General features: G+C 40.0%; 1 protein-coding gene across 2 annotated transcripts; it reads right to left on the reverse strand.

Moving 5' to 3' along the window:
* Positions 1–473: 473 nt before the first annotated feature.
* Positions 474–13,779, reverse strand: golga3 (golgin A3). Of its 2 annotated transcripts, none has more exons than XM_029510094.1 (24): positions 13,732–13,779; positions 12,379–12,664; positions 11,217–11,372; positions 10,155–10,267; positions 8,938–9,656; positions 8,608–8,716; positions 7,749–8,055; positions 7,454–7,656; positions 7,183–7,320; positions 6,809–6,970; positions 6,339–6,707; positions 5,974–6,051; positions 4,902–5,165; positions 4,693–4,787; positions 4,162–4,378; positions 3,407–3,550; positions 2,987–3,184; positions 2,748–2,864; positions 2,450–2,589; positions 2,194–2,326; positions 1,825–1,947; positions 1,395–1,559; positions 864–1,030; positions 474–726 (listed from the first exon to the last, which is right to left on the reverse strand). In XM_029510094.1, the coding sequence occupies exons 2-24, from the start codon at positions 12,539–12,541 to the stop codon at positions 534–536; spliced, it is 4,473 nt and encodes a 1,490-aa protein (XP_029365954.1). In that variant the 5' UTR covers positions 12,542–12,664; positions 13,732–13,779; the 3' UTR covers positions 474–533. The 2 variants fall into 2 exon arrangements, with proteins under 2 accessions (XP_029365954.1, XP_029365953.1); XM_029510093.1 differs by having other exon boundaries at positions 11,091–11,372.
* Positions 13,780–15,809: the final 2,030 nt, after the last annotated feature.

The raw sequence follows: 15,809 nt of genomic DNA on the forward strand, positions 1-15,809 counted from the left end.
ACTTGTACACAGGCACAAAGAAATGGAAGAACAGTTGTTGTCAGTATGTTGGCAGACTCAGAGTCACCAAAAACACTTTTTAAAATAATGTCAGCTATCATTATTAAGCAAAACTGCAGGATTCATATAAGGAGGATGATGACTAAATACCATTTAGTGAGTAAAACGGCTTATTCAACAGGGGAAAACTGGCCAAACAGATGAGTTCCATAAGTAGACCATATTTTTATCTGTGATAAAACAAGTCCAGATGAGAGATTCTCCTAAAGTAGCTCTCAAATGAAAAGTTATAATTCCTCAACTCTGAATAAATAAATGAGAAAATTGCATAACAAAAATATAAACAACAGACAAATAAAGAGGAAAGAATAAAGCTATGGTATATAAAGTATTACTCTGCGAAATGATGGGAGAATGCCAAATGTTGGCAGCAATTGTTAAGAACAGAGAAAGGGATTATGGGGCTAAAAGTGCCTTTGTGGATAAAACTCCACTCTCCCTCTATTGGCCTGAGAAAAGTGTTTTGTTTTTTTTTATGATTGCTGCTCTTCTGCTTCATTGTTATTTTTTACCACCATCTTGTTTGGCGGTGCTGATGAGTTGGAGATGTTGTTTTGAAGCCCCAGTTGAGCCAGTCCCTCCTCTGTGTTTGTCCATGAGCTCACTGACTCATGTACTGTTACTGTGTGTTCCTCCATCTGCCTTTGAAGGCTATCCATCTCCTCCCTGAGAGAAAAAAAGTAGAAAAAGAAAAGGGGAAAAAAAAAAAACCCATCAGATGTCCCCGGGATTGGACAACTGCTCAATGCTACACAACAAAAGCTTCATGTAGGAATTTCTACAATTTACAACAATGGACTTACTTAAGTTGTCGTAGACAGTTGTGCAGGTTGTTGAGGGGCTCCTTGTTGACAGAAGTTGATGGTTTCAGTAACTCATCCAGTAGTGAGGCAGGGACTGGACAGTCCGGGATCTTAACAGGCGTCACTGGGTTGGATGGGTTCCCCTCACTCTTAAAGTCCATGCGCTGCTGCTCCCACACCATTACAGGGGTGTATTTAGTCAGTTAATCTCAGTATGCCTTCCTTATTGGCATTACATTTACAAAATTGGCATTTATATGTCTAAAAAGACTGAACTGGTTTTGTAAGCATTACTCATAGTGTAGAAAAGGGGTACACCCAGCTGGACAACACAATAACATGGTTACTGCAGTCAATGTGAAATGGGAAAAGAAACACACCAAAAAAAAAAAAAAACATTCCTCAACTTAATTATTAAAATATGTTTAGTCATTGTCAGCACAAATGTTGAAGGTTTCCCCACAATTCAAAACGTGCCTATGAAAAGGCAACAAATGATCACAGGACTTCAGAAAGATAAAGGAATGTTACCTTTCGAAGACGGTTCTGCTTGAGGTCCTGTTTGAGTTGCTGGTTCTGCAGAAGAACTGTCTTCATGCTGTTCCTCAGCTCACCCACTTTGGCCTGCAGCATAAACTTGTCCTTCCTGGTGCAGTTCAACTCATCCTGCACCGTTTCCAGCTCCACCTTGATGTTCTGAGGCCAAGAGAAATTTTCTTGATTTTAAAACATTTTGAAAACAGGATGATGGTGAAAATTGTAAGTGCTGTAAAGAATTAACTATAGTGCTTACTTCACCCTTAATTCATTCCTCAACTCTCTTTTTCTGGCAAACATCATTCCACATATTCATAAATACACTAATACCATACAGTATATTACATTTCTAACATATAGAATAGCATAGCAATCGATATTTAGCATCTTTGTATCCATATGATACAATCAAGTGAATGCTTGCCTGCAGAGCTGTCTGTAGGTTGTCCAACTCTCTCTGATGGCACTGCTCCATCACCTCTACCTGCTGCTTCTGAGCTTCAATTTCCCTCTGCCTCTGCTCCACCTCCCACTTCAGGTCCTCAACCTGAACAAACATTTCACAATAATTTGACCCAACATTTGCTATTGTGTGAGATCGATATATAACACGAGTCTGGAATTGGATTTAGAAAACTGGGAACCTACTGGGTCAACAAACAGTATTAATTAGAAAAAACAGTAATAAAACAAGTGTCATATTAGAGGTGAAAGACAATGGCTTCTCCATCCATTTAAACAATGCTCATCATCAGCCAAATATTTCAGTTTGACCCTGGTTAAGAATCATTACCTCTTGGTGAGTGAGGGGCTGCTTGGCCAGTTCCTCATCCAGTTGTTTCTGAAGGATCTGGAGCTGTGAGTGAGCCTCACCAAGCTCCTCTTGGAACTTGGCAACCTCCTGAGTGTGCTGCTCATCCTGAGCCCTGCAGCGTATGATATATTCACTTAAAAATTACTATTGAGATGAGATGTATCATTGCAACAGATGTTGCAACAGAATATTACATTAAGAGTACAGTATTTTATAATAAGTCAAATGAATGTACTGTAGTTTATGTGCTTCACTCTGCAGAGCTTTGACCAGGTCCTCTTTTGCCAGAAGATCCTTCTTTATTTCTGACAACTCCAGCATGGCTGCCCTGTAGTGCCGTCTGTTGTGAGCTGCTTCCGCCTTTGCTGCTGCCACCTAAAGGACACATTGCATTATTACTACTGAGAAGATCTGAGGAGAGGCAAACGTTCCTGACTAAAACAGTTAAAAGCCATAGCCTTACTGTAGCTGCATATAATTATTCAGCATCCTGAAATTAATGTTTTGAAGAAAATAGAGCATAGAGTTTTTACCTGATCCTTCAGGTCTTTGACTTTGGTTTTTTCTTTTTCCAAGGCAAGTTGCAGTGTTTGTACCATCTGCTTCATTTGCTGGTCCTCTTCCTCTTTACGCTTCAGGACAGCTTGGACCTGTAAAAAAAGGTCAAATGTAAAAAAATGCTCTGTTAAAAGTGCGTAATTCAAAACATTTTTTCTATTTCTATGTCATAAAAATATAACAATAATATAGGCAAGCAGCAAAATATGTTCACCTGTAAGTTCAGTTGTACAAGATCTGCTTCTCTCTTAGCTAGGGCTGATTCCAAAATGTTAGCATGTTCCTTCAGTGCATTGTGGGACTGTCCCAATCCAGCCAATTTTCCCTTTTCATGCTCCAGCTCGAGTGCTAGCTTCTTGTTGGCATCTTCTAACTTTCTGATCCGCTTCTTGAAGCAACGGGACTCTTGAAGCTTTGAAATTAATTCATATCATTAATAAATAAATGTGACAATAACAAATAAACATGAACTGTGTGATTGTACAATAAACATTCAGCTCATACAGGTTTGTGATCAATGTTAAAACAATAACACATAATGTTTTGTACTTCAGGTATAAATACTTTTATGTAAAAGGGTTAGGGTTAAAAAAAACAAAACCCCCGAATAGATTAATCTGATACAAAGGTTCACCTCATCCTCAAGCTCCAGGACCTTTTCTTGGTACTCCTCCAGCTCTGTGGAGGTGAGGGTGATCACTTCCTGCAGCTCTTTCTCCAGCATGGTCTTGCTGTTGGTCACAGCCTGCAGCTCAGCTTGTAGCATCTTAACCTTCTCCTGGATGAAAAATAACACCACACTGTATTTCTGACAATAAAGTTGTTTCAGATACTAAAGAGATGCATTTAGGATCACAAATGATAAAATGACAAATATCCTTATGAAGAATATGAGTCGAGGGCGTGTCGAATAAAACATTATCTAAAAAAAAAAACAAAACACAATGCCATGCAATCAGTAGATAATGAGTATGTCAATGATTCAAAGGCTTTGACAAATGTTTTGTCCCGTGAGCCTAGCATTAGCTTTTTAGTGTATGATAAGTATATGAATTTGAGAATTATGGTTTTAAAAAAAAAAAAATTATTTGTGGTGTCCCAGTGACCATTACCTTTGACTAACAAATTCTAATAACTTCATCCCTGAATTCAACTTCTCTAACAACAACGCCAAGTCACTGTGACTTAGACCTTCAAAATTTTACCTCCTGAAACCTAAACAGTTTGTTCCTGAATCTAAGTGAACATTTGTACCGAATATGAAAGACTACCATAACATGATGATGATAAGGTGCAGAAGCATAAAATCAAATAGCTAGCATGTGCCACGTGTTCCAGATCTATGAATTTTCCAGCAAACTGCTAAAATATGGCTGGTTTATACATTACCTGTAAGGCCTGGCTGTTTCCCTCATCTGATACCTGAGCCTTGAGTTTCGCCAGCTCTACTTCAGCTGCCTCCTTATCGGTCAAGGCCTCTTGAAGCCTCCTGCTCAAAATGCCCACGGCGTTCTCGTATGCCTTGTGTTTGGCCTTCATCTCCTTCTGAGCACTAGTCAAATCAGTCCCCAGCCGCTTCATTCTGACTTTCTGCTCTGAGATGGCCCTATTTGATTTTAAATAAGAATTGAAAGGAGAAATAAGGCTCACCATATACAGGGATGCAAGACACATGTATGAAGACTATACAGTTTTAATCAAATTTGATTTACATATGTGGGTAAAGAGTAACAATGCGGATGGTGTGTTTTTCAAACAAAATGTACTGACTCATGCCCATGTGGAGATCAGAAATTGTATAATCAAAGTCCCATATTTGTGATTATAAATAGCCCCTGACAACAGAGAATGAATCATGATCCAAGTCGTTACATTGGGAATCATTCAAGCTCCAAAAATCCATATGAGCAGATGACTCACTTTTTGGCTTCAGACTCCATTTGCTCCACCTGCTTCCTAAGGCCTTCGTTCTCTTTTGTAACTGCTGCTAGCTGGTTCTGATCAAACTGGAGAGACTGAGTTGAGAGGAAAATAGTAAAATTGAAAATACAAATACTTCTTTTTCCAACTACCCTATCTTTTAAAGACGTTGAAAAGTAAATTCAGTAAGAAATATCAAATTGCAGTACCTGGATCTGAGTTTCGAGCTGATCCCGTTCATTCTGAATTATTTGAAGATGAGCCTCCATATTATTCATTTGCTCCTGGACTCTCACCACCTCCTTTTGCAGCCGGGCCTGTTCAAGCTCTGCCTTCTGTTTCTCCCCATGAACACCCAGCAGCTCCTGCTTAAGGTCCTTCACCTCTGCCAACAGACGCTTCTTTGTGGACTTGAGCTCGCTGATCAACTGTTCTTTTGAGCTGGCATCCCGGCGATATGCTTCTACCATCACCTGTGAAGTCAAAGACATTCTGAGTTTAACAAAAGGTTTACATAAAACATTAATGAAGTAAATATTCTCTTTTCAAGGAAGGTGAGTAGGCTTGCTAAAAATTATCTAAACGGAGGCAGTAAACAAAATGACATTTCACAGCATAGTGAAGATACACTGCAGAAGAGAGGGCTGTGACAGTATTTGAATCCCACACTGCATCATTCCTCAGCTGAATATAAGACATTAACAAATGTATATTAATTTTTAAGCCCAATTAGCTGTGACATTATTGTTTGTTCAAATCAAAACTAGAAATGTTATACATAAGACATTTTATAATATTTTACAGGAATCCAAAGAAAAACTAAGTTCCAGGTTGTTTTTAATTAATTCAGATCCATTAAACTGTTAAGAGTATTATATACAGTAGGTACATAAGCGAATGTTAATGCAAAAGTCTGAGGATGGTCTACAAATGATCAGACCTTGTAAGAAATATAATGGCATTTACATTTCTGTCATTGTGTCAATTAAATTCATCCAGTTTCTGACAGCCTGTCAATGCCAAATGAGCAGCATCCTCCACCGCTCTATCCACTGAGGCACGACAACCATCACTTTGGGCATTCTTGAGAGATGACAGCCATCTGGTTCTACAATACATCCTCCCACATCAGTTACAGCCTTAACCAGCTGGGAGATTTCTGACAAGTGTTTTATAAATGTAGAGTCTACACAGTCTTCACTTTTTTTGGCTTCAATTTACTTTTATAACCAGGAGAAAACTGTACACAATCTCAAAGCATAAGCAATAGAAAGCTCTTACCTTCTGCTGTTGGAACTGCTCTTTAAATTTCTGAGCCTGTTTCTTCAAGGTATTATTTTCTTGTTGCAGAGTTTCAATCTGTAACAGAGAAAAAATGTTCCTCATTATTCACTCCTTAGCAGTGGAAAGCCCACCTCACAGAGGAAAAAATAAATAAATCAAATGTAGTACTATTTAAATTAAGGAAATTAAATTGATTAATTTCAATCAAACATAGTGGATGGTGGAAAACATACATGCACATCCATGTGCATAAAAAGAAGGCTTATTTATTATGCAAATCAACTCTCTCTGGCCAAGTCACTGGCAGCTATGCACTTTCTACACTACAAAAGCAATTGATTCTCACCTCCAATGTGTCTTACCATATTGGCTTTGACCTGGACTTCCTGTCGGAGCTGATCTAAGACATCAGACGCCACCAGAACCCCCTCTCCGAGCTGCTCAGCTTCTTCATCAAGTTGACTTTTGTCAGCACGGGCTGCTTGCAGTGCTACCTCCAAAACAATCTTCTCATTCTGAAGGTATTGGATGTTGTCATCCTTGGTGTTGCCTTCTGCTTGTAGCTCAGCAAGCTGCGCCTCCAACTCCAGGTAGCGGGCCTCTAGCTGGTTGATGGACTGCTCTTTGGTATGCAGATTCTCCTGAGTGGTAGTCAGCTGGCGCATCAGCTCCAGGTGCTCTTTCTGGAGTGACTGTAGCTGCATGTCCTTCTGGGAAAGGGTTAACTTCACCTAAGAGAAAGTGTCAAAGGCAGTTTAAAGCAGAGTATAGTCTGACTTTGACTGAGCAAACAAGGTGAAGAACAGGTTGCAGTTACATTTGGCATCTCTACCTGCTCAAGTTCCCTTTCCAGAATGCTGGCTGTGTTTGCCAGTTTTGTTAGACGCTCTCGCTCTTCTTCAAACTCTTCTAATTTGTGCTGCAAGTCGTCCTCAACCATCGTCTTTGCATCCTGGATCTGCTTGTATGCAGCTTCCTGGGTCAGCATGTCAGCCTAGATCACAGTAAAGTATTTTAATCAATATGCTAAAGTCATTTTAAAACTTACAGTAAGTTGAAAAGCACATATATATTTATATCAAATCTAAAGGAGACATTGTTAAAACCCCTCCTCAATAAAATAAGAGTCTTGTCTGTGGGTTGTTTCTTAGGCAGGAACATAGACAAAGCTACTGATTGCATTAAACAAAAAATTGACAGATTTACCTCAATGCTTTGCAACTGAACAGCTATACGTTCCTTTTCCTTGATGGAGCGGTGTTGGGTCTCAGTGAGCTGGTGGGACAGTGTCACATTCTCCAGCTTTAGATGTTCCATGACACCAATCTGATTCATCTGTCCTGTCTGGGAACAAATAAAAAGTGCAAGATGAGGCTTGAGACAATTTTCCTCTTGTCTTTTATGTGTCAATCTTTGATTGTATCATGCAAAGCAAGAGGACACACAAAAAAGCACACACCACCAGCATCTATCTTACCTGCATGCTGGCCATTTCATTTTGCAGTCGTACTCTTGCTTCCTGGGCCAGTGACAACTGCTGCTGGTACCACTGTCTGACCTGCTGGAGTGAGTCAATCTCAGCCTGTGAGGTCTTCAGTCGGCTCTGCAGGGTGCTGCGTTCCAGTTGAACCTGCTGAAGATGGCTCTGTAGGCCACCCACCTGTTGACGTAACTCCTGAACTGCAAAAGTGTAAGATAAAACATTGTTTTTAACAAGAGAGGTGAAAGTGGCAATATCTTCTTACACAGCTTTCCAGGTCTCCATCACTCACGTGTATCGTCTCTTGAAGTTACGGTGTTTTGCATCTCCTCCACCTTCCCCATCAGCCTGTTGTATTGATCTTCAGCCACTTTCAGGTCATTGCTTAGCGAGACTAGACTGGCATTCTTGCCTTCTAGACTTCCTTGAAGCTCCACCATGGCCTTCTCTAGCTGACTACAATTTTGCCGCAGTGTGCCAACTTCAGTGGTGAGGGCGCTCTGTTTCTCCTGGCTAACCTGAGCCTCCTCCTTCTTAGCCTGCAGTTGAGCATTCACCGTAGCCAGCTGGGCCTGAAGCTCTGTCTTCTCCTTCAGAGCCTGGAGAACAGGAAAATGCAGCCAGGAGTTACAGTCAATTACTCTCAGATGGTGTTATTATCTGGGCGACCTGCCCAGAAAAGACAGGACTCGCTAAGCTAAATGTACTTTTTTGAATGTCACTACTTGACATTCATTAGAAATACAGACATTTTTTATGGTTCTGAATTGAATGGAGGGAGAAAAAAAAAAAAAAAAAAAAAGTCAGCCATGCTACAGGTTCTGGGATGCTGTGGTACATGAGTGGCAGAGAATGCTCACAATGACAATGCCAATATGTTGACGTTTAACAGGCGTAATACAACTTAGTTTAGTGCATAAAATAAAACAACACACCTGTCAGAATATGATACAACCAATTTAAAAAAAAAAAAAAAGAAAAAAGAAACATTTTGTTGGCAACTGTATTGATTCAACTCTATAGTCATTTCTATGGTCATGAAGTTTGATGGAAACAGATAGAAAATATTTCAAAATGTATTCTCACTCCCGTATACAGCACATACACATAAACTCATGGAAACAGAATATTATATTAGAAAACTCAATAACCTGATTGGCCTCAGATGACAAGGACTCAAGCTGGCCCTCAAGTCTCATTTTCTCTTTCAGCACTTGGAGCATTTCATCATGGCCCATCACTGAACTTTCCAAAGAAACACTGAAACAAATTTATAAGAATATAATGTTAAAATAAATGTATCAATCAACTGACTGGTCAAGAAATGTACATTGTCATAACAATTGCTTGACATTGGCTGGGATTGGCCAAAAGATATTAATAGCTTTAAACTGGATAGTTGATTTAATTGTTTTTCATAATTCAAATGATCCCCACAATTGGCTTAATCAATGCTATCCTTATTCAACATTGACCTTTACCTGCTGGAGAAACTGTCTCTGCGACTCCGGAGCTCCACTGTCCCATCTCTCTCCTGCTCCTGCTCAAGCTCCAGCTGGTGCTGCTCTTCCCTGGCTGCCTGCAGCACTTCCTGCAGGGAGGGGAAGTGACCCATGGCCTCCAGGGCAATCTCCCTCCCCTCCACTGTATAGAGTTGGTGTTGGTTTTCCACCGCCTTGGAGAGCATACCGTATGCGCCCCTGGTAGATACACTGCTGTAAGACGAGCTGTCACTGTCATTGCCATCGTTCCCCAGCCTCATTCCTGATTCACTGCCATCAATTTCTGAGACATTGTCCCCAGCTTGGAATGCAGCACCAGGCTGTGCCTCTCTTTCATAGGTGCTACCCTCTGACATCACGCTGACCTCAGACAGTGTGGAAACTGAGCTAATGGTGGACTGAAAGGAGCTTGTGGTGTTATCTGCTGTTCTTGCACCACCTGCTCCTCCACCATCATTCTCAGAGGATTTGTAGTCAGCCAGGGAATGGATCTTGCTGGATTGGGTTGATCTGGACTTTCGCTCCTTGGAAGGGGGAAGTCCCAAACTACCCAGTTTGGGACCACGTGGAACACTGGTCCTTAGAAAAGAGTACTCCTTTGTCATGGCAAGAGTACTAGCCCTGGGAAGAGCCTCAGGATGGAGCATGAGCTCTGGATCCAGAGTGCTGAATGGTCTGTTCTTGCCTGTTCGGTGAGACTAGATAGCAAATAGAAATAAAGAATCAAACGCCCTGCAGTGACAACAGAATCAGGTGTCCATCTTGTAGCCAAGCATATTGTTTGGCATATTAAACCATGACAGAAAATCAATAGGACAAACACAAAAATGTAGAACACAAAAAAATGCAGGCATTACAGAATATTTAACCAAACTGTAAAAAAAGTACAAAAATACAAAAGTATTGGTTAGACTGTCACTGTCATGTTGTCAAAGAAAAGGACATGCTTAGCAAGAGACTAGATGGGAATGCCCACAGGATCACAACTCTTTCTCATGGAAGAAATTGCATCTTCAATCTCCCTGAAATACGAATGCACTGGGTAAAACGGCCTTCCATATTTCTTCTTTTGTGCTTTTGAAAACATCCTAGAAACAGAAATGGCAACAAAGGTGGCTAGGAAAACAAGAGCTTTGAAAGCAAATTAAAGGCTAACCTGGTGTAATTTAACCTGAAAGCAACTCCCATCAACTCACCCTTTCCTTATGTCTTTGCACTCTGTACTGTTTTAGTTGTTCCTCCAGACGCCGCCGAGCTTCCAGCCTAATCTTCTCCTCATTCTCCATCTCCAGTGATGGCTTCTGGTTGGCTAAAGGGAAAATATGTTAGGCCAAAAGAGGAATATTCATTAGATCTTACACGAGTACACCAAAGAACACGCTTTTCTACGCTCCAAAGATGAAATATAGTAAGCAAGGAAATGGTAAAAAGCCTCATGCTGGTTTGGTGGTGAGGCAGAGCTTCAGTGTAAATGTTTGTATGATGCTGCCTGAAACCCTGTCTTCAAAAATAACAAGTGTAACATTTTACCTGGGAACATGTCTTTGCACAAGTCACAGTAATTTGGGAGTAATACATTATGCCTAAAAAGAAAACTACATTAAAGTTTTAGAGCAGGTGTTTCAATACATGTTTTACCAATGTATTGCATTGTATTTAAGGGCTGTTCTATGCCACTGACTGTCTGATTTATTTATGCTGTCAAGCTAAATTTGCTTGAGAAAAAAAAACATAAAAGCAATATATATATATACACAGTATATACACACACATACATACATATACACACACTTACATATATACATTTCATATTGTGCATATAGCACTCATGCCCTTAAAATACTAAGATAGACAACATAGCAGAGGGATTAGTTCCAAAATGCAGCCATTAGTCCAAACAGTCCCCCATAGAATGCGCCCACACCACATTTCAAGGAAGCAATCAAATGCTTTGGGAGTTTGAGAAAGGAAGCTGTCAAACAATTCAGTCCCACTGAATGCATCTTTTCAGATAATACACAGACAAAGGAGTTAAAAACAAAAACAATGTACACATGACCCAAAAAAGCAAAACGAGGTTTAAATCAGGGGATTGTAAATGGGGTATTCACTCCACATAAGTTTATGCTTACACAATTCAGTCTCCTGCATAGGCATACTGAGTTTGAGCGACTGCAATGTATCACCCTTGTGAACCGTGACCTCAGCACTAGCCCCCTCAGACTTCTCTAGCATCATGGGTGGATAAGCAGCCACACCTGGGGAGGGCTCTTGAGTTGGGGAGTTGACAGGGGAGCTGGTGCTCTGTGGAGGAGTTGTTGGTGGCAGGGACCCGTTTTTACATGTGTCCCCTGTAGCACTGAAGGCCTCTCTAAGTCCATCTCCATTTGGCATCACATCTGTACCAATAGGACCTGAAAGGCAAGGGAAAGGAGGCCTCAAGAAAGTGACTATATTGTCATTATAAGATTTGGGAAACTAGACTGAGTGGATGTAGTTCACTTGGCAAACTGGCTGGACAGCATTGTCAAGCTACAATTGCATTATTGAAAATTGAAGCTGAAAACATCTATAGCAACTGAAGCATATCTAGCTGAACCTACTCTTGTGTCTCAGAGCACAATTTTTAACATTTGATTGTTTTGTATATTATCATAATTACTATAGAGAAAGGTAATACATCATCTTACAATAATTGCATTCATACTAAAACTGTCACTGCAAATGATACACATATGCTACCCAAGGGGAAGCATTTTGAGTGTGTTTTTTTTCGTCAAGATGAAGTCTTCTAGACTGTTGCCCTCTGATGCTGACTAATTTGAATTCAGGTCAGCTATTTCACACATTAGTTTGAAAAATCATGTAACACATAGCATATGAGGCCTCAGGTTTTAGAGTAGGCAACAAAACAGGTCAGGCGTTGGCAGCAAACAATTGTTAACAAGATAAAATAGATACTGGTAATTTGCCTAAAGGGGAAACAACCGTGCAAACTGGAAAGCTGGCAAACAAAATTATTTTGTTTGCTACACATATGTAGTCTTTCTTTGCGGCAATAAACACAGTCATTTCACCATGGAAACACTTCTTCGGTACTGTAAATATACTGTAAATATATGCTATAGATTTTAAAAATGAAAATTAAACAATACTTTTGAGATAGTGTCAAATACTGCTTTCAAATAGCATGGGCAACACCTGGTGTTGCTGCACACACAGTAACTCAGTTTCAGCATATTTTCAGAAGTACTAGACATTTTTAAAGATATTCCTAAGATGTGCAGTTTTTCAAAAATATCACAGTTCTAATTTAAAGTTAGTTTTGCTTCCCAGTGGGAGTGAGGACAAAGTATCAACATATAATGGTATATATCATGAATCTTAATTGCAGGCCATCAAGACAATATCAGGACTCACCATTGCAAATATTCCCTTTTGTGTCCTGTGTGTTCATCTGTCCACGTTTCAATTGTGTGTCCAGTTCCATAGCATGAGCCTCAGCGTCTTTGGAGTTTATTCCTTCGTCTGTTTGAAATGCAATGGCCTCTATTTGAGCTGCCTCTGAATTGTTAGGTTCCATTTCCTTTCTGACATAGAACAGTCACGGTACTGCTGGGGCTCCTTTGGAAAAACTGTCTCACAAAACCATCTTCGGAGGCACGCCAGCTGGGAGCATGTCAATGTCCAGGCAAGCTTCTGAACACTGGCAGGAAGAAAACAACAAAAAAAAGCATTTCGTTCGTGATCAGTGATGAAATTGGGAGCTCTTGGGCGGAACTTCTGAAGCTCAGTAATGATCAATATACTTCACAGAAGGGGGGTGCGGCTCCTCACGTGATCCGAGGAGCCCAGTAATAATATTACGTAACAACACAGCGGGGTTTTCATTTGAACATAAGCTTGAGTCAAAGGCTAACACGATGGCTTGGTGGTTAAGTAGATTGTGTTGCGTTAAATATAGATGAACAAGCAACCAACGTTAAGACATTATACCATTACACGGGGCAAAACGCGACGACAGGCTAAAGTTCAAGCCAGAAAAAGAGTCCATGAAAGCAATATGGCAGTACTTCAAATGGAGCCTTTCGCTGGTCATCGCTTAAATTATGATAAGGAAGCGATGACCAGATACTGCTTTACATTTTATCAATTCTGCAAGGTGTGTACATTTTTCGACAAGCAAGATTCGATTTGCACTTTTAGCACAGACAGGTCATGCGGGAACGGCTGCCGATGGCGGCGACATTCCTGCATATTTCGATTGGTATCATGTGCAATTGCTAAACGTCCCCTTCGCTGTTGGTTGCAAGTTTTTGTCTCCATTCTGTATTACTCGGTTAACACTTGCTGTGCGACAATAGCTGCGTTACTTTGCTAGCGTCTATACTGCAACGTTTCACCGTTTTGCTGGACTTACCGGTTCAAGCGAAATAAGAAAAAAAGAGACAGAATGTGGTTGAAAAAAGTAAATACTGCTGCGGTTATATTGCCCTTCATGCCCAACCAGCCAACGACAGAAACGATTGACTAAATGCTGGGTGAATTAATTAAACTCACGACGCTACCAAGGCAGCTAGCTAGACTGTGTTTACGACGGGACCTGTCACGCTAAATTTGCTAGCTCGCTAGCTTCGATCACGTAGGCGCAGCATTGATCCCTGAAAGGTTTTATATACTTTAACGGATTACCTTCTGTCACCTACACACTCCGCGAGTAAAATCATAAAATGACATTGTTGTTAAATGTTATAGGAGATATTACACGCTCACCTTTATGGGAGCTTCGCCTTTCACTACGTGGCTGTTTGGTTTCCGTCCCTTTATTTGTCCGACTGGAAACACAGTGAAAACGACGTACCGTCTGAGAGAAATAAACAGTTTCTGTGTTTACGTCATACGTTAGGGGCGACAAATACTAGACCTGCTGTGTTAATGCAATTAATTATTTATATTTCAAATGTGTGTGGAGATGATTATTGATCACACAAAGTGTAGTCTGGTACAGATATTATTTCTGATGGATCTGTCGGATGTGGTACAGTGCTTCACCCTTGTGGTGAGAAACCAGCCAACCTCTCCGCCTATGTATATGACAATATTTAATAGTTTAACGTGTATACTACAAGAAGGAATTGTGTTCTAAAACATCTGCATTGGTCCGCTAAAAATCTGCTAATCCAAAAATGATATCTCAAAGTTCATAACTTAAATCCTGCATAAAAAGTTATAGGTTAAAAAAACGTACTTTATACAAGATAATGATAATAATTTCTCCAAGCTATAGACCAAAGTTGGGACAAATACATATTAGAAGCAAGGATTTATGTGTAAGGTGTGGAAGCTTGACTTCTCCATGACTGGAGAAGTCATGTCTGCAAAAACTCCACAAAGTTAAGTTAAAATAAAACCCATGTCTATTTCTAATTTAGTTGAAAAAGGCTTACACTTAAATCTTACACTTGCCTTTTGGCTATAAAACATGGATGAAAACCTTACAATGCAAACTATATGGGGTACATTAAAAACCAACATTTTTAATGCAAAGGTTGAAATGAAAACAAAAGTCAGTATCTGATTTCAGACTGCCTCACTTTTGCTCTATCCAGTTATAGTAAGAATCACTATCATTTCATCATTTAAGAATGATCCCATGGCTTTCGTGACAAAATGATCAAGCTCAAATCACAAATATCAATCATACAGTTGTTTAGTTTCTATTTAACCTACACTCATCAGAACAACATGCAAGACAATGCTGTTATACATTCAGGGGAAAGTATGTTGACAATAGCCTTTGCTTTTCTCATTTACCATACCCATCTGAGCTTCTGAGACTGAAGGAGTGCCACTTTGAAGTACAATCCAGCTATATGCATCTGCTATCAAGTTACTGTGCTTATTGATGTAAATATATGGTAAAACCAGATTTAGTAGTCCGATTTGGTGTTCCCCTAAAAACATAGCCTAAAAGATGTCAATTTACAGTTTTGAGTATAGCCTTCATTTTGACATTCAGTGTCTGCAAGGGAATAGTGGAGACACCACTGAAGTGACATTATAGATCATTTTCTTTGGTCACAAAATGTTCTGTTTGTGACATCCTGCAAATATATAAGTTGTTTGTTTGTTTTTGTTTTGTTTCATCCAGCTGTCCGGGCTGGCTCTCACCATAAGCCGTTTATCCAAGTCTCTGGCTTGATCAGTTCAGATCTGGGCTGAAATTTCTTCCAAACTTAATACATCTACAGAATGAAATGTAAGTGTTGGATCTGTTTACGGAAGAACTCAATAAAACTACGTAGATCAGACTGTAAAGACTATATTTTAATTGGAGAACATTTTATTTCAACACAAATTTCCGTTTCATAGAGCCATCCTTTCTCCACGAAAAGACAGGCATTTCAAACAAGGCTCCAAACAAATCGAAATACGTATCCAGTCATGAATCAATTTAATTGATTTAACTCTTTAAACAGCTTTAATCAGACTGAAGTGGAGTTCTGAAGCAAACATTGGCTCAATTTAATCCGTACTTTGAACTGATCGTACCAGGCTATAAAAATAATAGACTAGTACATCTGTAGTCGTGCACACACACAAAAAAAAAATGCAACCTGAAGAATAAAAGTTGCAGGAGAAAAACATTAGAAAACAATTAAGCTACGACTAAACTTAGTCATATAAATGTGGGTTAGGGTTAGGGTTAGGGTTTTCTCTTCTAAAGTCGTGTGTTCATTCACACTGGTTGGGGGACAGGGGAGCATTTCAGAGTCTGCTCCCGAGTGCGAGTTCGCCCATGAACGATGGAAGCGCGCTCCCGACACTTCAGGTGAATGAGAGGGAAGCAG

This window comes from Echeneis naucrates, chromosome 9 (assembly GCF_900963305.1).
Source record: "Echeneis naucrates chromosome 9, fEcheNa1.1, whole genome shotgun sequence".
Classification (NCBI taxonomy): Eukaryota; Metazoa; Chordata; class Actinopteri; order Carangiformes; family Echeneidae; genus Echeneis; species Echeneis naucrates.